The sequence below is a fragment of the Siphateles boraxobius genome, unplaced genomic scaffold (genome assembly GCF_051911475.1).
Source record: "Siphateles boraxobius isolate OS27281-9 unplaced genomic scaffold, OSU_SipBor_1 31, whole genome shotgun sequence".
NCBI classification, from domain to species: domain Eukaryota; kingdom Metazoa; phylum Chordata; class Actinopteri; order Cypriniformes; family Leuciscidae; genus Siphateles; species Siphateles boraxobius.
The window spans coordinates 5,781,640-5,807,327 of NW_027508931.1; the positions used below are offsets into that span (position 1 = coordinate 5,781,640).

A 25,688-nucleotide genomic window follows, 5' to 3' on the forward strand; every position below is an offset into this window, starting at 1 on the left:
AAAAACAATGGAAGTCTAGGGGCAAGGTTGCATCACAAACATTGAAATTTTGTTTCAAAAGTAGAACCGGAGAAGTTATACATAAAAAAGTTAAAAAAATGTACTGCCATGACCATATAAAACTGATAAACCTAGTGGCTTTCACTCAATATGTGCACAAAAATTAATAATAGCTGTTCTCCACCTCAGAGTACAACATTATAACTTTACAAAACTACAATTAGACTTTATAATTCACAGTTGAGACTTTCTATTTCAAAAATACTTATTTAAAATTTTCTCATAATTACTTTATTCTTTAAATGTTTAGGTAAAAATTAGGTCTTCAATAGAAATTACAGCTCAAATAACACATTTAAATGTTGTAATCATTCTATAAATCTCATAGAGAATTAGTCTCAAATATCTGCTTTCAAACTGTCTGAAATGCCTTGCCCTGCCCAAACTGAGGGCCGAGTCAAAATTATTTTCTGTTGTAAACGACAATGCTACAGATGCTGTCGACTTCACTTATATAGACTCAGAACATTCCTTTAAACCATCAGCAATGCATCAAAATTCTAAAGATAAACGTCACATAAATATCAAAGCACAAAATGACAATAGATAGATAGATGGATACTATTCAAGCATGTCTAAAACATTAATCTTGCTAGCTGAGAAAGAGCACAAGGAAAGTAAGCAGTACAGCCCTAACATAGTCACTGTGTTACAGTATGTCGCTTTCATCTTCATTTGGACCCACTTTAACCCCCGGGTAAGTAAATCGAGTTAATTTTGATTTCTTGAATTACTTTAAAGTCCACAATGTTACACATTCACTCATGCTCAGGGATCAATTGTTTATGTACACTGGTCTGAGATCAGTCTAAACCAGAATTTAGATCATCTATCAGCATCCAATCATTATGAAGACATATATTGGGATATTAAGTCATACTAGAGGTTACCCTGCTTCAACATTACCTCTGCGACCCCAGCGGAGAGGCCTCAGGCAACAGCTCCTGAGTTAAGAGGATAACGGATGTCTTTAGAGGCAGAGAAAGCATGGAAATTAACTGGCCAGGAAGCAATTGGCTCATGCATGCCCTGTGCTTGCCCTTTGAACTGTCAAAAGTATAAGGAACACTTACTGTACTGTGAATATTTTGGACAGCCTTATAATACGCCTTAGATCCCTGCGGTGGCACTAATGGGTCGAAGCTGTGGCACTTCCATTTGAATGAGATGGGCGCTTGAACTGTTGAGCCATTGTGCGGATTCAGCTCATTTCTACTCTCATTTTTTGCCAATTATGTGATGACAGGTCTGTGGTTATCTATGAACTTGAACAGCATGGGACTTATGAGAGGTCTTAAATGTTGGTTTATGGTGAATAAGGGACCTTCTTTGATTTTAAATGCAATAAATATTAATGCTTACCATAAATTTTCAATCTTCCTTCGTGGTACAAGTATGACAGTCCAGTTCGTATAAAAAATATAAAAAATTAAAAAGAAGTACTGGAGGTGACAAAGTCCTTTTTCCTATTTTCCTATTTTATTTGTCCTGGAGGAAATGGAGATGGATGGAATTGTGTTAGAGTTCAGAATGTTTTGAGCTATGCAGGGTGAACCAAGGAAATTGGCCGATGACAAATTTCCTAATTCAACAAGAACCTAGGAGAAAGTGTGTATATTAGAGAAACAAGAGGGTAGAGATTCATTAACCAAACACCATTTGTGTCCCTCATTTACAATATATTGCCGAAAAGAGTCTGTGTTTACATGACATCCCATTCTTAATCCTTAGGGTTTACTGTGGAGTTGGCCCACCCTTTGCAGCTATAACAGCTTCAACTCTTCTGTGAAGGCTTTTAAATAAAATGTGTTCATGGGAACTTTTGACCATTCTTCTAGTAGCGCATTTGTTAGGTCAGGCACTGATGTTGGACGAGAAGGCCTCGCAGTCTCCGCTCTAACTCATCCCAATGGTCTTCTATCGGTTTGAGGTCAGGCAAGTCAAGTTACTCCACACCAAACTCGCTCATCAATGTCTTTATGGACCTTACTTTGTGCACTGGTGCATAGTCATGTTGAAACAGGAAGGGGCCATCCCTAAACTGTTCCCACAAAGGGAGCATGAAAATGCTGAAGCAATAAGAGTTCCTTTCACTGGAACTAAGCCCAACCCCTGAAAAACAACCCCACAACATAATCCCCCCTCCACCAAATTTTACACTTGGCACAATGCAGTCAGGCAAGTACCATTCTCCTGGCAACCGCCAAACCCATTCCATGAAGCTCTCTACGCACGGTTCTTGAGCTAATCTGAAGGCGACACGAAGTTTGGAGGTCTGTAGTTATTGACCCCGCTCAATGATTCTAAGTGGCCCACCACTTCGTGGCTATTCGTTTCACGAACAGCCTTATTGCCACCACGTTTGAATTCATGAGCTCCTGAGAGCGACACATTCTTTCACAAATGTTTGGTTTGTGTGTGTGTGTGTGTGTGTGTGTGTGTGTGTGTGTGTGTGTGTGTGTGTGTGTGTGTGTGTGTGTGTGTGTGTGTGTGTGTGTGTGTGTGTGTGTGTGTGTGTGTGTGCAAAACAACTGTTACAACGGAGAGATGATTCTAACTTTTTCTAAGTGCTGAAATAGTCTAAACAACAAAATCATTGCTGTATTAATCAATACAAAGTTTCCCTCAGCTGTTTAATGTAGCTTTGTTTGAGCACTAGCAAGGTCCCAATGTCCAAACATCTGCTCTCTCTCTCTCACTCACTCTCTCTTTTCTTTACTATCCATTCTCTCTGCCCTTTCTGAAAGCTCCTTTGGATACACTGATAAAGTCTGTCTGCCCACGCCAATAGATTGCTTTGGCAATTTTGAATTTTGAAAAGGTCTCCATGGTATTTGTGCAAGTGTCATACCATCAGTCATCCATAAGCACTCATGGTTCAAGAGTCTCTCCTTCCATCTGGACCCACTTAACACCTTTATTTCTAAAGTGTGCCACATTAGTGTGTAACCATGAGATGCATTTGTTCTTATTTGTGACTATGATCAATGATATGGAAAACAGAATCGATAATTCAGTTGACTGCCTTGAAACAAAATCTTTAAGAAAGACTTCAAACTTTGTATTTCATAGTTTGCAAGAATGTCTTCTGAATTTTGCAGTAGCTTACTGTAACTGTAGAATGCATGAATATACATTAAAGTGTCTGACTCCAGTATAAGAACAGATGTTGTTTTTATGGAGTGGTGAATTTTTACATAAAGCGTTGTTGTTAAATACAGTAAACCACAAGCATATACCCATGTATCCAGACAAACACAAATGCCCCTGAATGACTGAATGAACGAATGAACGAACGAACAAACGAACGAATGAGCGAACGAACGACCAAACGAACGAACGGTTTATAGTTGTGATTTACTTATGAATTTATGTTTAGACATTACCAATATTCTTTTACAGCTGTGCTTAATTTTTCATCATTTTTTTATTTATATCGTTGTTATATACTAGCTCACCACGTTTTGTTTTATTGTTTGAATCTCTTGTTTTCTTGTAACTTGTTGGTACCATGCCTCAGAGGGACAACACTATTTTGTCAAGTGGCTAACATAACATAATCAGAAAGAGCTTAATTTGTAGTAACACAGTATTTTCTCCACCATACAATATATTTTAAAATGAATTGCATGCCATTTAGCAACACAAGTCATCCAGCTTATATTAATATGATATTCTAAAATTGATCTAGCTTACTGCAATGTGCAACAAGTATCTCATACCACCCATGCCATGGAGCTAATGCATTATAACATTATAATGCATTATAACATATAATATATAACATATAATGCATTACAACATTATAACATAACTTTTAACACACTTAAATGTATTTTTTAGTATGATTGTTTTGACCAAGTAAAATAGTGCTGCACTACCCCACAATTTAAATTCGTCAGATAAATAAACCTGTATGAGTAGTAATTCAGCACTTGCGGCTGTTTCATTAGAATGAAATAAAATAATATGAATTCCAATGATCAAAAGTAGGTGTAACAAAGTTCAGGTTCAGGGAAGAAGGAGGTGGACGTTAATCATCAAATAAACATAAACAACTAAATAAAAGGAGAGGCAGCGCCGACTACGGCATATAAGCATTTTAAAACAGCAACGTAAAATGTCTCAGCCTCTCGGCCCTGCGCTGCATCATACCACACTTTATTATATTAGCTTATCCATTTCCTTACATCAGCGGTGTAGGTGAAGACGATAACTCCCATGGTTCCACGCTCATTAATAGCATCAACAAGCTACACCTTTGTTATTGTTTTGAATAAGTGACCTCTAGTGGCTAAACTTACATACTGTGCCTTTAAAACGTGCTGTATGTATTATAATTTTTTTTACTGTACTGAAACATAAAAATACCATAATATGTTTGCAGATATTTAGGAAATATGCTAAGTTCACATACTTGTTTCTCCTAAAAACAATGCTACAGCCAGTTATTCTACTATGAAATGTGCGTTTCATGACGCATTGCAGCCATGGAAGCCAGCAAACAAACTTGATCAGAGATCGCAGATTCTATTCAGCCTAAAAAACCTTGACATACATCTAAAAAGCTGTATGACCGACATATTAAAACGCAGATACATTAGCTGATCAACTTACAGTGTAAGGCTCATCGCTTTCCACTGTCAATTGATCTCGTTCCTGTTGCATGTTCTCAATATGGCAACCCACGTGAGGAAACACTCTCTCCAATAGTTTTAGAATTTAGACATATTATCAGTTTCTCTGGACATTCTCTATTACTACCTTCAATCAATGACGGTTTATTGAAGCCTGGCGACTGACAGTCCCTCCTAATGGCTGGAACAGGTACTGTTCAACAGTGGCTATATAAAGGCCGGCTGAATAAAAACAACTGCTGCTAACTAAATTAACAAACCGTGCACACAAAACCCTTGTTTTAAAAACGTAAACAAAATCCAAAAGAGTCCACTGCAATTGGCAATTGGAGACTTGTTTTTAAATTAAACTTATTTTAACATGACACAGCGATGTTGCTATAGCCCTGCTCTAGTGCCATCGCTGCTCTACACATAGCACACAAAAACAGTTGGAGCTTGGTGACATGACATTCCATCTCTGATGAATGTGTGTGTGTATGTGAGTGTGCAGCCTGTGAATCCAGCACAGTGGGTCCACTGTTTGGGAAAGCGCTCTAGACACTGGCAGAGAGACAAAATAGCCCATAGCTACTGATGCCTCTGCCTCCAGCTGTCACCACTGTCATCAGCAGAGGAAATGTACTGAGAAGTTTTAAATTGCCGTTTTATACCAGAACAAGGTAGTACATTGCGGCCATACAAAAACTGCATTACAACATAAGCTAATTTATTGCACTGCCATTATCATTACAAAGCTGATGATGACATCATCAGCATTGTCCTCTAAATACCCATGTTGGCTTAAAACAGAAAATACATTCAAGCAAACAAACAAAAACTACACTGGGTTGGCTCACGAAAAGCATTGCATTTAAATGTAAAGTACATTTAAAAACTACCTCAATTATTACATTACCAATTTCACATTATAAATGACATCAGCATTATCCTCTATCAGTGTTGACTCACAAAATGCACTGCATTTCAAACAAACAAAAACTTAGTTTCTTAAAATGCACTGTTTTATACAATTAGTACATTCAAAAAATAAGATGATTTAATTCATCACCATGAACACCATCATCTCTTTCTGAGGTCATCATCAGCTCACACACACTATACTAAACTCCATCTACACACATGCTGGCTCACAAAATGCATTGTAAAATGATGCAAAGACATACATTTGGTATAAAGCATCAATAGAAAATGTCCATTTATAAAGAATTTGTTTAAGAACTTTAAACATAATGCTCAGACAAATAGTACAGCACAACCTGAACAAAATTGCTGGTTTTGGCATGAGGAAAGCATTCCTTTAGGACCCTATTACTTGTGTGAACCGTGCCCAGTGACCCGCTCAGGACGATCAGATCTGACCAAATCCTTCTCTCCACCTCCTCACAAGTCAACCAGTCAGATTGATAAATGAAAAAAAAAGAATGATTCCTCTTTCTCATCTGCTGTAACTCACTCTCTCGCTCTCTATGGACACAAGGTGATCTCTGACCCAAAGCTCAGTCAGGAAGAGAAGAAACTCATCACTCACTTCATTACCCCTCAGTCCTCCTGCCTCAACACACAACCGGCTCTGTTCTTATCTCAACCCACACAACCATCTGAGACGCATGAATCTGAATGGCTGCATCCCACCCTGGAGATCAGGGCGTGGGCCGGGAGGTGAAGGTTTCTTAGGGTGGGATTAACAGGAAGAGCGGTCAACCCGATAGGCATGTCCAGGAATTAAAGTATGACCTTGATGCGTGATACTCTATTTCCACAGTTTGATGAAAGTGCGACCGACTTAGCTATAGTTTTCTGATCTAAAGCAAAGCTGGAATCAGAAGTCTACCAGACTTTACCTTTCTCCATCTACACTCACACAATATTGCCTATTTCAGTACTTAGTTTTGTACCTCTCTCTTCAGGCGTGGCCTGGCTTTACAGCTCCCAATAAAACACCAATTCACTTTTACAAGCCAGCCGGAGATATTTAAAATACCCACTCATCATTTCCTTCCAGAACATAAGGGTTGCGGTAATTGGAGACATTTGGATCTTCTCGGGATAAGGAGAGGCTAGCACCTACCTGCTCATTCCTTATAAATGCAGACAATTGCCCATTATATTATGGCTTTATGGGAACAGATTGTGCTTAGATTGCTCCCAACTTTTTGCCAGTAAAATAAAAGATGCATATTTTACACTTAAAGTGATACTTTAAGTCCTGGAGAGTTCAATAGTGCTAAGTCGGTGCATTTGTAAGAGACACGGGCCTCCATGCGGGCCTGTCTGTGAGAACATGAGGACTTTTGCACATTTATGACAGAGAATGGGAGTTTAGAGCCTGATTCCAGAGCTAAACAAGAGAGCTAAAGGGTACTTGAGAGCTCTGCTTCTGTGCCATTAACTCTTCAGGGAAGGGAAACCATAGCAAGCAAAAGTACCACTGTTATTTATATTTTCTACTTGGTATTTTTCTCTTTGGTTTGTGCTAATTGACATTCAGAGTGTACTAAACTTGTTTGCTCAGTTCATCGAGGTGAATCATAGACAACATGCAAAATGTTAATCAATATCAGAGTGTGTCTCTGAAAGGTCTTGTTAGTAAAACTCACAGGAAGGTCCCTAGAAACGTCTTCAAGAGACACATTTCTGTTGTCATTTATTCACACACATAAATAATTCAGCAAAACACAAAATAAGACACTTAAAATAATGTTTGAAGTACTTTTATCCATACAATAAAAGTCAGTGGGGTCCAAAATCCACTGACTTTCATTGTATGGACAAAACAGGATAATACTGGTGATGTAATCAATGACAGTGATGACATCATATTTTTGTCAAAATTATTTTGTGCTCAACATAAAGGAAGTTATGCAGGTTTGGAACAACATGAGGGCAAGTAAATAATGACTTATATAAAATTGGTTGTTTTTTGTGTGAACTATCCCTTTTAATACCCCCCATTCTTCTTCTGTTGTTCATCTCTAAGTTATCTTCTATTTAACGTCATTCTCCACAAATTTCAACAGTACTCATCTTACATTTTCTTTCTATTTCTGATGTTCCACACCTTTATTGACTGAGTAGATCAGTGAGGCTCAATTAATAACGGAGAAGGATTAACGTCCTGACCTTTTTTTTTCCTGCCCACAATTCCCATGGGGCTCAATTTATCTCCAGGAATCCACAACTAGTGAAAAAAATGTGATTGACACTCCTAACCTTCATTGGGATGTAATCTTCATCTTTAGCACTTGGAGATCTAATTAATTAGTGGAATCTCATTTCCGCGCTAATGCAAGTAGACAGAGGCGTGATAGAGGAGAAAGGGGAGAGAGGGAGTGTGAGGAGAGAGGGTGCCATTTTTAATCACTCAAGATGGACTCCACCTGCTTTATGCACTTTTGGACCAGAACTGAACTTTCTGGCTTGCTGTCAAGTAGCTCTCTGGTTAAACCAGGTAAATGTCTAGCTTTTAACTCTTGTGCAGTCGAAATCCTTGCGAGAGTGCTTTGTTTGCTCACTGCTACAAAGGGGCAGGTTAGGATGAATCTCACAAGAGTTTCACAAGACAGAAACATTATCATAAAGACATTTGCTTCAAGACCCTGGTTTTATGATAGATACATTCATAAAAATATGATAAATATTTGAAACTGACCTTTAACCAACATGCATAAATGCTGTAAAACTATTTAGCATTTCGAGTTCATGACATACTAATGCATTTACTCATATTATTAACCAAGTAACACTGTAAAATGTTACCTTAAGGTTAAATCCTTTTTGTCCATGTCAGAGCACACATATTTAACACAACAGTAAACGTGTAGGAGAAAATGACAAGACGGGAAGACAGAGAAACCGAAGGAGAGAAAAAATTGCACCTTTCTCTAGTGTATTTATAGAAATTGACAAAGTTTAGAGTCTATCATAAGATTGAGTTTCTCTTGTTCTTCAGACCCCTGGGCTTGATGGAATGGGTGAAGTTTTCATGACTATAACGTCAAAGGCCCTGCACTGACGTTTGGTGACTGGTATCATGTGTCTAATGACAATGTGTCACAAAGAAAATGACAAATGTTTCTGACAGAGCCTCCGAGCATTGGGACAAAATAGCCACGCATACAAAAAAGTTTCAATGGCATTTATAGTGAAAATCTTCTCATAACTACTAAAATAATTCAGCTATTTAATTTCTGATGCAAGTATATCGAAGAATAATTTTGGAAGCCCCAGGTAAAAATAAATTTAAAATTATAAATAACAGACAGAGGGGATTTTTGCTGAATAAAATTTTGACAATAGACAAAGACATATAGACAACATATTTAAAAACAATCCTGGGGCAATCCTAGAGTATTCTCCGTCCTGCAAAAACTCACTCACAAGTCTATTTCCTACCCAACTAAACTTAATCTTTACATAATAATGACTGAGTAAATGACAGTTTATATATAATATATGCAGTGAAGTGCACATCAAATCATGCAATAATGCAGTGTTTTCAATTGCCGCCCACACCCCTCATGCGTTCACTGTAATATTTGCATTTAGATGACATAACATAATAACTCAGGAACCACCTGCAGGAGTAAATATTTTGCTGTCTGTTTTGTCTAGCCGTCCTGCCAAACACAATGATTCATTAACTGAGAGCGGGGAAGAATCTTCATATGCCGACTGACATTCAATTATGCGAGAGAGATCAGATTAAAAAGAAGTCCGAAAAGCATGTCTGAAAAGGCTATTTTGCGGGCGAACGCGGAGGGGAGGCTGGATCTGTAATTTGAATGACCGTTTGGGTCCTGCCTGAACGTGGCGACAGTAAGGGAAATCACAACGCTACGACCTCACAGTAATTGGATGTCTATTGTGTGTTAATGCATGTGCCCACATAAGGAATGCGTGCAGATGCGTTTATATACAGTTTATTTTCATTTGATGAAACTTGTAAAATGGGCCTTAAATCGCAAAGTCTGTCCATAATCATTGCACTAAATTTGTATTATTACAAAACCAACAAGCTTTAAAATGCACACTTTGATCATAAACCCTGCAACGTATGAATAGATTACGTGGTATTAAAATGGTTGTAAGAGCTTGAAACAATATTCACACAATTGCTGTTAAATGTGCTATTGAGAGGCAATAATATCTTGTTCTCGCTCGCACGCACGCACGCACGCACACACACACACACACACACACACTAGCTCTGCTCCAAAACCTGATCTAGACAGCATTTTAAGGCAACATAGGTGCATTTCTGATGTGAAGACTGAAAAATACTTTCTTTTGGGCAAAATCTGAGGCAACATTGTATGTGGAAAAGGCAACCAAAATTCCCTTTCAATAAAAGCGTCTGCTAAATGCATAAAAAATATAATAGTATAATATTAGTGGAGTTTGCATGCTCTCCCTGTGTCTGCGTGGGTTTCCTTATCCAAAAACATGCAGTATAGGTGGATTGAAGACGCTAAATTGTCCCAAGCCATGTAATGGGGAGGGTTGGGGAAAGACCTGCCGACCTACCCCGGAAAAATCATTGCCAAAAAAATTTACGTTTTTTACAGTTGCTAGGACACATTTCTCAATACTTAGGTCACTTTTTCAAAATTCTTCACACAGTGAGCACAACAGAAGTATATGTGGGCTAAACTGTGGATCATGTATCATTGCTTTGGCACAAAATGCATTCAATGACTACATCTTTCAAAATTACATTAATTATTTTCTCACTTCGACACAACAACCACCAAAACTCTGTGTACTTACAGGCCAATTTGCACATGCTTACATACTGTTTTCAAAACTGTTAAACTTATGTTCAAAACAATAACATAATACAAAACTGAATATGACAGCAATTTGCTACATTTCTACAGTAATATTGTAATGAGATATATTTCGAATCTAAAAATGAAATGCTATAAAAACAATTGGACAATTGGACCAACCACAGCTGATTCCTATTGTATCTGTATCGGTGAATGGTGTGTACAAATTCTTGTATTTTGTAATTAGTCTGTGAAAAAAAAAAAAAAAAAAGACATAAAATATATTGAAGCATACTGCATCATGTCTGATTCATTCCAGTAAAATATATTGGAGTGAATTCTAAACAGTAGAGAGGTGTGCTTGTTTACCGAAGAAAACATTGTATAATGCTACCTGTTGTTAGTGTTTTTTAGGTCATTGTTTTGTGGGTGACAAAGTGTGTTAGTTGTCTGTCGACCTTTGCTAGTGTGATGGAAGAATATGTTGATTTGAGACATGTTTGAAGTGATTTGGTAGTTTTAGTGCATTTTGAAAGTGAAATGAACTGCTGTGCCGAGCTGAAAGTTGGTTTGGAGAACTGTGTGAAGAGTTTTGAAAAAGTGACCTAAGTATTGAGAAATGTGTCCTAGCGACTGTAAAAAACTGTAATGGACAGTCTCTCAAGAGACGTACATATATCAAGAGATGGCCATAAAAATAACCAAGAGTCAGATATGAAACGGTTCTATAAAAATATTGTGTAAATACCAAAATATGTTAATGGTAAAAATATATTATTTTATTAAATATGTGTATGCAATATGTGTTTTTTATTCTTACCAGCATCATTAGTTTAACAGCATGCTGATATCAAACTCAGCCTATGTAGGAAAGTTGACAGCAAGCCAGCTCACTAGGATTCAGAACAGAGCTCTTATCGGACCACAGACTGGCCATCAGAAGCAGGACTGTAATGATCAGACATACTCCATAAGAGGACTGCCAGAAATCTGTCACTGGGTATTGATTTTAAGATGTCTATTTTGCTACTGTCATTTGGGCTTATGAAACAAATGTGGGGCTACTCTGCCTGTCAGGACCGGGAGCAGATGTGCTGTGGGTAGCCACCGATAGCGGACTGACCAACGGAATTAGTTTGAGGAGGTCCTACGACGACCACCCCCCCGAAGCGAGTGTGCAATCTGTCAGCCTGTCTAAATAAAACTGAAAACTAAACTTCAAACAGAATTTCATGCCTCTGATCCGAAACTCTTATGAAACTTTTATGATAATAAATATCATATGAAAGAGAATCGTTTGTTCAGTGTCCTAATGAAATACCACTCATTGATTTTGTGATTTTCTTTTAATAAAATAAACATTATAAATCAAATAAAAATACTATGACATAAGGGGTGTAACGATACCCTCATGTCACGATTCAATACATATCACCATACTGAACACATAATTATTGTATCGATAATCAAATATTATTGCGATACTCCAAGACATGATAAAAGGTTAACAAAGATTTACTGTTGATTAAAAATATTCATGATTCTGAAGCTGAAAATACAGAATTAATTTAGACAAATATGTTTGCACTCTGTCACTGATTAGATATATTTAAAATAATGTAGGTCACTTTTTACTGGTAACATAAGACATTTGGCATTATCAGGACCCACAAATATTCCCCCATTGCATTATAATGCATTATATTATATAGGCTATTGCAGTTTAATGTAATACTGACACTAACTCTGAAAACTTTTTGACTACATTCAAAACTAAATGCTCACACACACACACATAGTCACATGCAGACATCGGCACACAGCCCCGTTTATGATCAGAATGTGGTGAAACGGAAATACTGTGTGATCATTTACATTACTCTATTTTCCTCGCCAAATGGCAATGTGTGTAGGATCAGTGCTGCAAGCTTCTGAACCAATCAGATCAGAGGAAAAGATCAATCCATGACAGGTGCATGTGATTATTATCCTTTGCATCTTTTTGAAAAGGTGTCTGCTGTCTGCTGCACATGGACAGATGATAATTTGAGAACCGGATTTGGGCTTATATAGGAGCTTTTGGTTTCCATTTAATTATAAATTATATCCACATAGCATAGTTGATAAGACTACCAAGTTTAACCAAGTTGTGATGTTCCCATTTCTGACAACAGGGTTTTACCTGATGAATCTTACATTAGGAACATCAGGTAATGTACCAGTCGCTTAGAACACCAAGCTACCGACATTATTAGTCATGCATGCTGATCTGAAAGATAGCGGAAAGAACAGGCACTTTTGACCTGTCAAGAGAAATGCTTGCACTGAGAAAACTCTCTCTGTGATGCTTTCGCACGTTGTTGACAAGCCATTGGCTGAACTAGCCAAACTGACATTATTGCAGTATAGTTTGATGTGAGCCTGAATTCAATTAATTAGATCAACCTGTCCGATTCTTGCGAGGAATAAATGTGCATTTCTTGACTAGATTTTTTTAAGGCTTGAGAGAGTTCAGAGACAAACTAGATTATACAATTCCGCGTGAATTTCCAGGCAGCATCGTGGGTGGAGGTAATATTGTAAAAGTGTACTTTCAAAACACCAACAAATTTCTGGCAATGAAACTCCTCTAGTTGTAATTATAGCAGAGAACCGCACACGTAGCAGGCCCGTCACACACCTGTCTCCTTAAAACACCTAAAATCCCCTGGAGCTCTTTGTGTAAAATATCTGTCACACATATGAGATCAACTGCGACGAAGCACAGACTCGTGGGAATCGTGCAGTGGAAGCATGGTGTCAGTAAGACGTAGCGGTGTCAGTGAAAGTTAGCGGAGTTTGTCAACATCCAGTGCTTCGCTATAAAGAAATCAGAATAAACAGCTACATTCAGACACCTTTCATGTAACATTTCAATTATAATGTCGACTCGACTATCAAACGTGCTCTTGACTGCACACAAACATGCATTTAATGATGGCTTCGCTCTGTTCCAGCTGAGGGGTTTTCTACTGGCCTTGTCGGACACAGCCGATGCTAGTGGATAAGTGTGTATAACCTCAATTAAAGCATGCTCTAAATGTCTGACAACAGCTAATATTCCTCTTCCAGCAGCGGGCCGAATTGATGTTCCTTCATTCGTCACCCTGCAGAAAAAGCAATCATGCTGTTGTCTCGCTCTGCTTAGGAGCTAGAAAGCTCTGCCTCCAGTTGCTCATTAGCATGCACCACTAACACCTCCTGTCCTCGAGACACCGTAGAATCTCCCCTGCATTCATCCAACCTCCCGTCTCTTAACAACATTAAAAACACTGCTTTTATATGCCGAAGAATCTGCTCTAATATACTAGCTCTAAAGGTGGTTTGAGGATAGTTAAACATTTAAACACACCACAGTTATTGTTTTTCCCCGCAGATTTGCCCCTCATGTTCGCTGTTGTTTATTTGCATGCTTGCTTATTTGCACAGCTCGGTTTGATCAGAAAGCCTCCGTTCTGTCGGCCCTCCTGTTAGAGGTTCTTCTCATGTCGCTTTAAGAAAACAGCCAGTCTTTAAAACATTCAAATGGGTATTTTTTGAAATATCTGGAGCACATTTGATAAATTTACCATTCATGTCACATGGAAAATTCATTTGCAGACACAAGACCTGTGCTTATTGACATGCCAGAGCAGCAGAGTAAAGATATTCAGCTGGAATGGTAAAATAGCTTCCCTTCTCCTTTATGTCTCAAATGTTTGCTGAGAGATTAAAACCAGTACTAACATTGCTAACAAGCTTTAAACTTGCTGTAGTGTAGACCATCAAATACACACTTTCTAAATGACAGAAATCTTGAAAGATAAATAGAAAGTATTTAAAAAATGAACAGCAAAAACAAAGAGAATGGAAAGAATTTACTAAAAGGTTCAATTTGTTAACTTTAGTTTGTGCATTAGGCATCACAAATTCACAATTAACGAGTATTTGTATGTTAAACTATTATACAAAAAATATATAAAATTGTTATATACACTTGTTATCTTTTATGCTCCCCAATGATGAGTTTATTTAATCACTTTAAAAATACAACAGAACACTTATATTTTGAAATATTGCAATTTAAAAGAAATGTTTTCAATTTAAATATATTTGATGGTCTAATTTATTTATATAATGTTAAAGCTGAATTTTCCGCACTTCAGTAACATTATCCCTCAGAAATCATTCTAATATGCTGATTTGGTGCTTACGAAATATTTCTTATCATTATCAAAGGTAAACAAAGTTGTGCTGCCTAACATTTTTGTGGATACAGTGAAAGGATTCGAGAACATAATTTATTTATAATTAAACATTATAAATGTCCCTTTTGATTTTATTTAACTTTTTGAACAGTAGTGTAATATATATATATATATATATATATATATATATATATATATATATATATATATATATATATATATATATATAATTAGAATATCATCAACAAGTTGATTTATTTCAGTAATTCCATTCAAAAAGTTAAATTTGGATATTATATTCATTCATTACACACAGACTGATATATTTCAAATGTTTATTTAATTTAATTGTGATGATTAAAATTGACAGCTAATGAAAATCCCAAATTCAGTATCTCCGAAAATTAGAATATTACTTAAGACCAATACAAAAAAAGGATTTTTAGAAATGTTGGCCAACTGAAAAGTATGAACATGATAAAAGTACGAGCATGTACAGCACTCAATACTTAGTTGGGGCTCCTTTTGCCTGAATTACTGCAGCAATGCGGCGTGGCATGGAGTCGATCAGTCTGTGGCACTGCTCAGGTGTTATGAGAGCCCAGGTTGCTCTGATAGTGGCCTTCAGCTCTTCTGCATTGTTGGGTCTGGCATATCGCATCTTCCTCTTCACAATACCCCATAGATTTTCTATAGGGTTAAGGTCAGGCGAGTTTGCTGGCCAATTAAGAACAGGGATTCCATGGTCCTTAAACCAGGTACTGGTAGCTTAGGCACTGTGTGCTGGTGCCAAGTCCTGTTGGAATCTGCATCTCCATAAAGTTTGTCAGCAGCAGGAAGCATGAAGTGCTCTAAAACTTCCTTGTAGACGGCTGCGTTTACCTTGGACCTCAGAAAACACAGTGGACAAACACCAGCAGATGACATGGCACCCCAAACCATCACTGACCGTGGAAACTTTACACTGGACTTCAAGCAACATGGATTCTGTGCCTCTCCTCTCTTCCTCCAGACGATGGGACCATGATTCCCAAAGGAAATGCAAAATTTACTTTCATCAGATAACATGACTATGGACCACTCAGCAAGAGTGCAGTCCTTTTTGTCTTTAGCCCAGGCGAGACGCTTCTGATGCTGTGTCTTGTTCAAGAGTGACTTGACACAAGGAATGCGACAGCTGAAACCCATGTCTTGCATAAGTCTGTGCGTGGTGGTTCTTGAAGCACTGACTCCAGCTGCAGTCCACTCTTTGTGAATCTCCCCCACATTTTTGAATCGGTTTTGTTTTACAATTCTCTCCAGGGTGCGGTTATTTCTATTCCTTGTACACTTTTTTCTACCACATCTTTTCCTTCCCTTCGCCTCTCTATTAATGTGCTTGGACACATAGCTCTGTGAATAGCCAGCCTCTTTAGCAATGACCTTTTGTGTCTTGCCCTCCTTGTGCAAGATGTCAATGGTCGTCTTTTGGACAGCTGTCAAGTCAGCAGTCTTCCCCATGATTGTGTAGCCTACAGAACTAGACTGAGAGACCATTTAAAGGCCTTTGCAGGTGTTTTGAGTTAATTAGCTGATTAGAGTGTGGCACAAGGTGTCTTCAATATTGAACCTTTTAACAATATTCTAATTTTCTGAGATTCTGATTTTGGGCTTTTCATTAGTTGTCAGTTATAATCATCATAATTAAAAGGAATGAACACTTGAAATATATCAGTCTGTGTGTAATGAATGGATATAATATCCAAATTTCACTTTTTGAATGGAATTACTGAAATAAATCAACTTTTTGATGATATTCTAATTATATGACCAGCACCTGTATATTATTATTATTATTATTATTATTATTATTATTATTATTATTAGTAGTAGTAGTAGTAGTAGTAGTAGTAGTAGTAGTAGTATACACACTCACTGGCCAGTTTATTAGGTATACCAGTCTGAGATGTTTTAAGCTTTGTGACATGGTTATATCCTCCTGGAAGTAGCCATCAGAAAATGAGTACACTGGGGTGATAACATGATGGACTTGGTAAGCAACAATACTCAGATAGCCTGTGGCTTTTAAAATATGCTCAGTTAGTACTAAGGGGCCAAAAAAGTGCCAAGAAAATATCACCCACACCATAAAACCATCACCAGCCTGAAGCACTGATACAAGGCAGGATGGATCCATGCCAAATTCTGACCCTACCATCTGAATGTCATAGCAGAAATTTAGACTCATCAGACCACCCAATGTTAGTCTAATTTGGTGAGACCATGCAAATTATAGCCTCAGTTCCCTTTTCTCGGCTAACAGGAGTGGCTCCCGCTGTGGACTTCTGCTGCTGTAGCCCATCTGCTTCAAGGTTTCAACGTGTTATGTGTTCAGAGATGCTCTTCTGCACAGTAACTGCTCTTCTGCACAGTAACTGTTGTCTGGCATCAACAAGTCATTTTCGCCCACAGAACTGCAGCTTACTGGATATTTTCACCTTTTTTTGGACCATTCTCTGTAAACCCTAGAGATGGTTGTTCATGAAAATCCCAGTAGATCAACAGTTTCTGAAATACCCAGACCAGCCTGTCTGCCACCAACAACCATGCCACGTTCAAATTCACTTAATTCACCTTTCTTCCCCAGTCTGATGATCAGTTTGAACTTCAGCAGATCGCCCTGACCAATTCTGCATGCCTAATTGCATTTAAATGAGTTGCTGACATGTGATTTGCTGATTAGATATTTGCATTAATGAACAGTTAAACAGGTGTACATGTAACTAAACAAAGTATGTAAATAAAGTGGCCAGTGAGTGTACATATTTTTTGTTCATTCATATTCATTTCATATTCATTCATAGTATGTTATAAATACATTGTTAATTTATACTTAAACATTAATATAGCTATATATGTATAGCTTATGTCCATCAAACAATAAAAAGAGGAACTCAAAGTAAGCGCATACCTCTCTATCAAGCTGGTGGGGTGATATCACGGTGACAATGTCGCCTCTTTCCGGATCAATGTAGAACATATTGGGTGAAGGTTTATCGGGCTGCTGTCTCACGATGATGTAGCGCAGCACAGCGTTGTCCGTGTTGGGATCGTCTGCGTCATAAGCCGTCATGGTCATCACTGTAGTGCCTGCCGAAAACAATTTGAAAACCGATGAGTTATAATGGAGACAAATGAGCAGGATGCTACTCGGTTTGGTGCCAAATATATCCTTAAGGTTTTATCTGTACACCGACATCACTTGTATTGCCATTTTTCATTAAACTGCACAGCCGAACGAAACTGTAATCGATCAGAACCACGTTTGAATGGGGCTTCAGGGCAGACAGAAAATACAGAAGAGCAAACCTCCACTTCTAAGAGGCCGTGTTCTGATTCTTCCAACGCAGTTTAGTTTTATATTGTACTGCATCTAAAATAAGGATGCCGTTCTTGGCAGATGAACTGTAATCTTAGTCAATCCTTTACATATCTGCTTGCCTCCTCTCTTAGACGTGGCCCCTGGAATGAACAGTGGCTCGACGGTATCCGGAGAGAGGCTGATATCTCAGTTCAGGTGGCGTCTGTTCATCTATTTCATTTCCCTTCCATCTCATTTGAATGAGCTCAGCCGCAAAAGTGGGCTGCAAATGGAGCCGGAGCCTCTCAAAAACACAGTGACCAGACAGTGACATGAAGCTAAGTCATATCTATCTATCTATCTGAAATTAATGGCCTCTATCACTGACCTTAACCTCACGATCAGCCTTTACAAGAGTTCCTGCACAGTACGGCATAAATCCAGAAGGCACAAGAAGAAAAAAAAACTGGGGACGACATGGGCTGAACACCCTCAAATAGGAATATTAGCATCTTAGAGTGAATGAGTAAAAGACAATTATAAGTAATTAAGGGAGAAGTGGGTTTCTGCAAGGGAAGAGAGATGGTATTAGGCGGCGGTTAAGAAGTACAACTCTAATGATTAATTACACATGCCGAAGCACATAGCGGGGCTCTCTCGTGACACCGCTAGTCAAGGCGAGCGGTTCCACTTCACTGTTCGGTTACACCAAGTTATATGACCTCCATGTTCGCAGATACACACACTGACACACATTCGAGTGTGTGCCGACCATGCATGCGCACACACAGACACGTACAACCTCTTTCTCTCTCTCTCACACACATACAGAAAGACAAGCACCCAGACGAGAGCACTCATGCTCAGCTTTATGAAGGGCAACTTTATATTTAAAAGCCCTCTTACTTGTCAGATGGTTTTGTTCTTGTCATTTGTTTGTTGTACTTGTGAGTTGTAGGCCTAACAAATATAATTCAAATGGCAATTTATCACATTAATTGAAACACTGCCAGTCAAAGTTTGAGGTAAATATATATATATATATATATATATATATATATATATATATATATATATATATATTATAAGTAAATTCACAATTTTATTCAACAATGATGCATTAAATTGATTAAAAGTGACAGTAAAAACATGCATAATGTTATTCATCAAAGAATCGTGAAAAAAATATTACAGTTTCTACAAAAACATTAGGCAACTGTTTTCAACATTGATAATAATAATAAATGAGCACAAAAACAGCATATCAGAATGATTTCGTGATCATGTGACACTGAAGACTGCTGAAAACTCAGCTTTGTTTTCAGAGGAACAAAATACATTTTAAAATATTAAAATAGAAAACATGTAATAGTATTTTACAATATATTTTCGATCAAATAAATGCAGCCTTGGTGAGTATAAGATACTTTTTTCTAAAACATTAAACATTTTCGACCCAAAACTTTTTGAATGGTAGTATATATCAATATTTACTGAGAAAAGCCCCCAAATGCATGTATAATGGACTCTACATAAAGGTCAGAGGGCACAAGTAATTGCATGAACTTTTCTTTTACCTGTATTTGTCCTTCAGAAATTTCTAAACACCAGGAAAAAAAAGTACATTCGCTTTAAAATGATAAAGAGTTCCTTTTATGTCTTTTCACTGGAGCTCAGTTAATCAATGACTGTAAATCCTGTCAAAATGAATTACAGCAGCATCAGCGCATCATTGCTCAGTTGAAACAAAAATAAACTTTACCACAATTCAAACAGGATTCAAAGACATCTGAGACACAATTACTTCATACTGATCTGGGCTGCGTTTCCCAAAAGCATCGTAAGCCTAAGAAGATCGTAAAAACGATCGTACGAATGATCTTAATATTACGGTCTGTTTCCCAAAAGCATCGTTACTTAAGTAGCACTTGAAAATAATCGTAGCTCTACGAGTGCTCTGGAGTAATCGTAAATCCCCAAGTGCATTGTACGAAGACAGAGTTATGAGGTCACCTGCAGGACAACCGGCACATTACACATTTAACTTTATTCAAGTGCAATGTGATTATAATAGAAGGTTTTGATTGTACTTTATTGTACACTTTATTACTCGTTTTTTTGTTTAAATGAATTTATAACTAAAATAATTAAAAAGAGCAGAAAACAACAACAAAAAAAGAAATAATTTAATCTAAATTAAATTAATGAACAAAAAAATAATAAAAGGTGTAATATGCTTCAAATACAGGGGAAATAGGATGAACTAAACAAATATGTCAATGACTTGCTGACATGCACGAAAACCAGCCATGTAGCCTGTTTCTTGGTTGGCCCCTTGCCATGTGGTCCCATGCCATCTTTGTCCTTCTCCGCCTCTTCATCCTCCTCCCTGTTAAGTAAGGACACTCTCATATGTCCTGACTACAACAACAAACATTCTCAAATTATCATGTTCTCAACATTCTCAAACTGCTGAGATGTTGTGGCTGCAGTCTGGACAACAGAAGATGGAGGCTGAGGCCTGGGAGGGTTGTTTGGAAGACTGGGAGATGGTAGATGCTGGGAGATGGCAGATGAGCATGAAGGACCTGACCAGGCTCAGGTTGAGTTACCCCTACTCCTCCATGGATGTCAATACCACCACAAATGCCATCTGAAGCACTTGTGCCAAGTATTGACAAGGCCTTTTCTTCCTCAGCTGTGAGAGGGGGGAATCATTGGTCCCACCACCTGTTTTATCAAATGTTGTCCTCTGCAGTGCCCTTTTCCTTTCAGCAAGGCTGGCAAAGTCCTGCCAATTCTTCCTGACCTCCTTCCCTGATTTTTTAATGCCCCTAGTTGCAGTCAGTTTTGTAGCAATAATCTCCCAGATTTTTTGTTTTTGTTTTATTTGTATGACTGCCCTTAAACCTGCTGAATAAAATATGTTGTATAGCTCCACCTCCCCTAAAATGACATTAATCTCCTCTTTAAAAAAAAAATATTTTCTTTGTTCCCTTTCGAGGGAACTCCAACTGCGTCGAATGACACTTTGGGGGAACGCCCCTCAGCGTAGCGCCTCTGAAGTATGAATGAAACTGAGCCGATCTCTGATTGGTGCAACGTCATGACGTAATGGGTGACGGCAGATAGGCGGAAGCTATAAAAGCAGCCGGCACACATAAGATGTCAGCTTTCTGTTCTTCAGCAAGCTCTATCTGTGACTGTTTGTCTTATTTATTGTTGTCTGTTACTGAACTAGTGAAATGGCGAGTGTGAGCTTCAGGAAGTGTGTGCATCCTTGCCCTCGCTACATCACGGGCGGGGACACACACCAACTGTGCACACATTGTTTGGGAATGCAGCACGCGCAGGCAGCTCTCGAGGGGGCTGCTTGCGAGGATTGTGAAAAGTTGACTATCCGTGTGCTGCGTTCCCGGCTGGCTATCTTTGATGAAGATGGTCAGCCTCGCGAGCCCCGTGGTGCGGGACCCGCGTCCGCTGAGGCGGCGCGGCGACGCTCTTCATGGGGCTCGCAAAGAGATCTGTCCGGGGATCTCGAGGCTGCTGAGGCACCTTCTCGGGATTCATCGGGCAGTTCTTATGTCCTCGAGCCTCGCGCAGAAGCCCGCCCTGCGGCTTCTTCTGCGCGAGTCGAGGATCCGACGTTTGAGCTGTCTGCCTCTGAGGAGGTTGACGTGCTCAGCATCGAGGGCGGGGATTTCGGGGACGACTCGCCGCCCCGTGTCCCCGCGTATGAGGAGCTGATTGAGGTTGTTTCCCGTGCGGTGGCTCATTTAAATACCAGCTGGCCACAAGAGAGGCAGGAAGCGCAGACTAAAAGTAAACTGGATGAGCGCTTCCTGCAGCACAGGGAACAACCTCATCACCGGGGCTTGCCGTTCTTTCCCGATCTGCACAACGAGTTGTGTAGATCGTGGAAAAAACCACACTCTTCTCGTGTCTCCAATCCCCCTATTATAAATTATAGTAACGTCATGGGGGCACGAGAGAACGGTTATGGGATGATGCCGCGCATTGAACAGCCTTTGGCGAATTATTTATCGCCTGAGTCGGCATCATCCCTTAAAGCCCCGGTGCTGCCCACTAAGCCGTGTAGAGACACATCAGCGCTAGTGGGCAGGGCTTATATGGCTGCGGGTCGGGCTGGTGCGAGTCTTCACACCATGGCTATGCTCCAGGCGTACCAGGCCGACCTTCTTAAGGACATTGATGAGGGCGAGGGTCCAACTCCGGAAGATATTGCGGAGTTGAGGAAGGTCGCTGATTTGTCTCTCCGAGTCACCAAGGAGACGGCCCGCGCTGTCGGTCGCTCCATGGCAGCTATGGTGGTCTCGCAGAGGCATTTATGGTTAAATCTGACGGACATCAGGGAGAAAGACAGGGCTTTCCTCCTTGATGCCCTGATTTCGCCTTCTGGCCTGTTCGGCGACGCCGTTAATACCGTCGTCGACAGGTTTCAGGAGGCGAAAAGACAATCAGCGGCCTTCAAACAATATCTCCCTCGCCGCTCAGTGTCCAAGAAGTCTGCCCCCAGTGGGCAGCCGCAGCCACAGCCATCAGCCAGCTCCTGCGCCTATAGACAGGCTCAAAGACAGAGCATCGCGTCTAGAGCCCCCCCTCAAGGAGCTTGGGGGCATAGACAGCGCTCTCAGGCGAAGCCTCAGCCTAAGCAGGGCGACCTGAGGGCCGTCCTGCAGGCTAAAAAGGCTTCGTCAAAGAGATCCTAGCTACTCTAGGATCTCTGCGGGCGGCCCCACCCGTGGTGGAACGACCGAGGTCGTCTCCTTCACGGAACCCGCAGGAAATCGATGTTGCTCTCCCGCCGTTAAACACGCTTCGGGACACATCGGTATCCAGCGAACGCAGGCTGCACTGTCCGCCCCACAGGCTTGCGGTCAGGCAGCATTCGCGTCCGCCCATCGAGAATCGTTTTCGGTTCAGCCCTGCCGGGAATCCGCTTCAGGGGGCCGAGAACGAATCCCGATTAATACCCGAAGCCAGGCTCGAGAGCCTGGTTCCCTTGGTAAAATATTTCGATGCATGGAAAAATCTGGCGAATATTTCTCCTTGGGCCCTGCGCACCATTCAAAATGGGTACAGGCTGCAGTTCAGTTCCCGCCCACCCAGATTCAACGGGGTGGTCTGGACTGTAGTCGACCCAGTGCAGGGTCGGGTATTGGAACAGGAAGTAAACTCCCTGCTGGCAAAGGAGGCTATAGATCGTATTCCTCCACCGGACAGGGAGTCCGGGTTTTACAGCCGCTACTTCATAGTTCCCAAGAAGGATGGGTGGTTGCGTCCAATAATAGATCTCAGGCACCTGAACCGTTCTCTGAGGAGATTCAGGTTCAAGATGCTCACTATTCCCATTATCGTGAGTCAAATTCAGTCCGAGGATTGGTTTGTCACGATAGATCTAAAGGACGCATACTTCCACATATCCATCCTTCCATCTCACAGGAAGTTCCTGAGGTTCGCTTTCGGGGGCGAAGCGTACCAATATCGGGTTCTTCCGTTCGGCCTAGCTCTCTCCCCTCGCACATTTACCAAATGTATGGATGCAGCTCTGGCACCGCTGAGGCTTCAGGGCATCAGGGTGCTCAATTATATCGACGACTGGCTGATTTTAGCACAGTCACAGGAGCTGGCGGTTCGGCATCGAGATGTCGTCCTCGCTCACATCCAGAGCCTGGGGTTGAGACTCAACACGAAAAAGAGCGTGTTGACACCAGCCCAGAGAACTACGTTCCTGGGAGTGGTGTGGGACTCGGTCACGATGCGGGCACAATTATCTCCCGCGCGGATCGAGTCCATCCTGACCACAGTGTCCAGGATAAGGCTAGGCCAAGCCATCACTGTTAAGCACTTCCAGAGAGTGATGGGGCTCATGGCAGCAGCGTCCAGTGTCATTCCATTCGGCCTGCTGCACATGAGGCCCTTCAGTGGTGGTTAAAAACCAAGGGGTTCTCCCCGAGGGGAAACCCGTTCCGCATGATCAGGGTTACGCGCAGATGCCTTCGTTCCCTATCTATGTGGAAGAAAGCTTGGTTTCTGTCCTAAGGGCCAGTGTTGGGAGCGTCATGTCGCCGGAGAACCGTTTCGACAGACGCCTCCCTCCCGGGCTGGGGCGCGGTCATGGACGGCTGCTTTACGACAGGCCTACGGCATGACCATCATGCCTCCTGGCACATAAACTGCCTGGAGATGTTGGTGGTGTTCCGAGCTCTGAGGAGCTTCCTGGCGGACCTCAAAGGTCATCATGTCCTTGTGAGGTCAGACAATATGTCGGTAGTGGCCTATATAAACCATCAGGGGGGTCTGAGGTCTCGCCCTCTATGCAGACTGGCGCATCAGATCCTCCTGTGGTCCCAGGGGAAGTTGTTGTCTCTAAAAGCAACATTCATCCCGGGGAGTCAAAATCAGGGAGCAGACATCCTGTCGAGACAGGAGCTGAGGCCTGGGGAGTGGAGACTCCACCCCGAGGTGGTGGAGTCAATATCTCAGAGGTTCGGCCCAGTGGAAGTGGACTTGTTCGCGTCTCGAGAGACGACCCACTGTCCACTGTGGTTTTCCCTCACCCATCCAGCCCCGCTGGGGTTGGATGCCATGGTGCAGACGTGGCCGAGGTTACGTCTGTACGCATTTCCCCCGATCGCTCTGCTCCCGGGAGTTCTAGAGAGAGTCCGTCGCGACGGGATCAGTCTACTGTTGGTAGCCCCGTTGTGGCCGGCCCGAGTATGGTTCTCCGACATAATTTTGCTCCTGGACGGCCCTCCATGGGAGATTCCCATCAGGAGGGACCTGCTGACACAGGCAGAGGGCTCAATATTTCACCCTCGGCACGAGTTATGGAAACTGTGGGTCTGGCCCCTGAGGGGGCACAGTACCTAGAGGCCGGCCTATCAGCTGGAGTAGTGGAGACCATACTCAGCTCTAGAGCTCCATCCACGAGGAAATTGTACGGCCTAAAGTGGAACGTCTTCACCGTTTGGTGTAGGGAGCGTGAGGTGGACCCAGTTAACTGCCCAGTGGCTTCAGTGCTGGAGTTCCTCCAAGATCGCTTTTCCACTGGTCTTACCCCGTCCACACTCAAGGTGTACGTGGCTGCCATTGCGGCTTTCCACACTCCTCTGAGTGATGGGCCTCTGGGGAGACACCAATTGGTCGTACGTTTCCTCCGTGGGGCTTGGAGGATGAGACCTGCGGCTCGTACCAGGGTTCCCACTTGGGACCTGGCAGTGGTTCTCGAAGGACTGGCCGAGGCCCCCTTCGAGCCGCTGGAGTCGGCTGAGGCCAAGAACCTTTCGTTGAAGGTGGTCTTTTTGTTGGCCATTACTTCTCTGAGGAGGGTAGGAGATCTCCAGGCGCTCTCCATATCTAACGAGTGCCTGGAGTTTGCAACATTAAGGCCATTCTTCACCCTAGGCCCGGCTATTTGCCTAAGGTGCCGTCCAGTGCGGCACGGCCTACGGTTCTGCAGGCTTTTCATCCTCCACCTCACGTGACGGCGAATGAAGAGAGACTTCACATGCTCTGCCCTGTCAGAGCACTGAGTTATTTACATTCAGAGGTCCTCTTCATGGCGGAAGTCGGACCAGTTGCTGGTGTGTTTCGGGTCGCCCAGAAAGGGGCTTCCCGCCTCAAAGCAGAC

At 41.2% G+C, this 25,688-nt stretch overlaps 1 protein-coding gene across 2 annotated transcripts in view; it reads right to left on the reverse strand.

The window, feature by feature from the left end:
- The window catches only part of cdh13 (cadherin 13, H-cadherin (heart)), a 426,287-nt gene that overhangs the window by 111,756 nt on the left and 288,843 nt on the right, over positions 1–25,688 (reverse strand). For both annotated transcript variants that reach the window (XM_077193535.1, XM_077193536.1), the window contains one exon: positions 17,645–17,823. In XM_077193535.1, the coding sequence (XP_077049650.1) occupies positions 17,645–17,823 (179 nt within the window). The remainder of the gene's footprint in view (positions 1–17,644; positions 17,824–25,688) is intronic.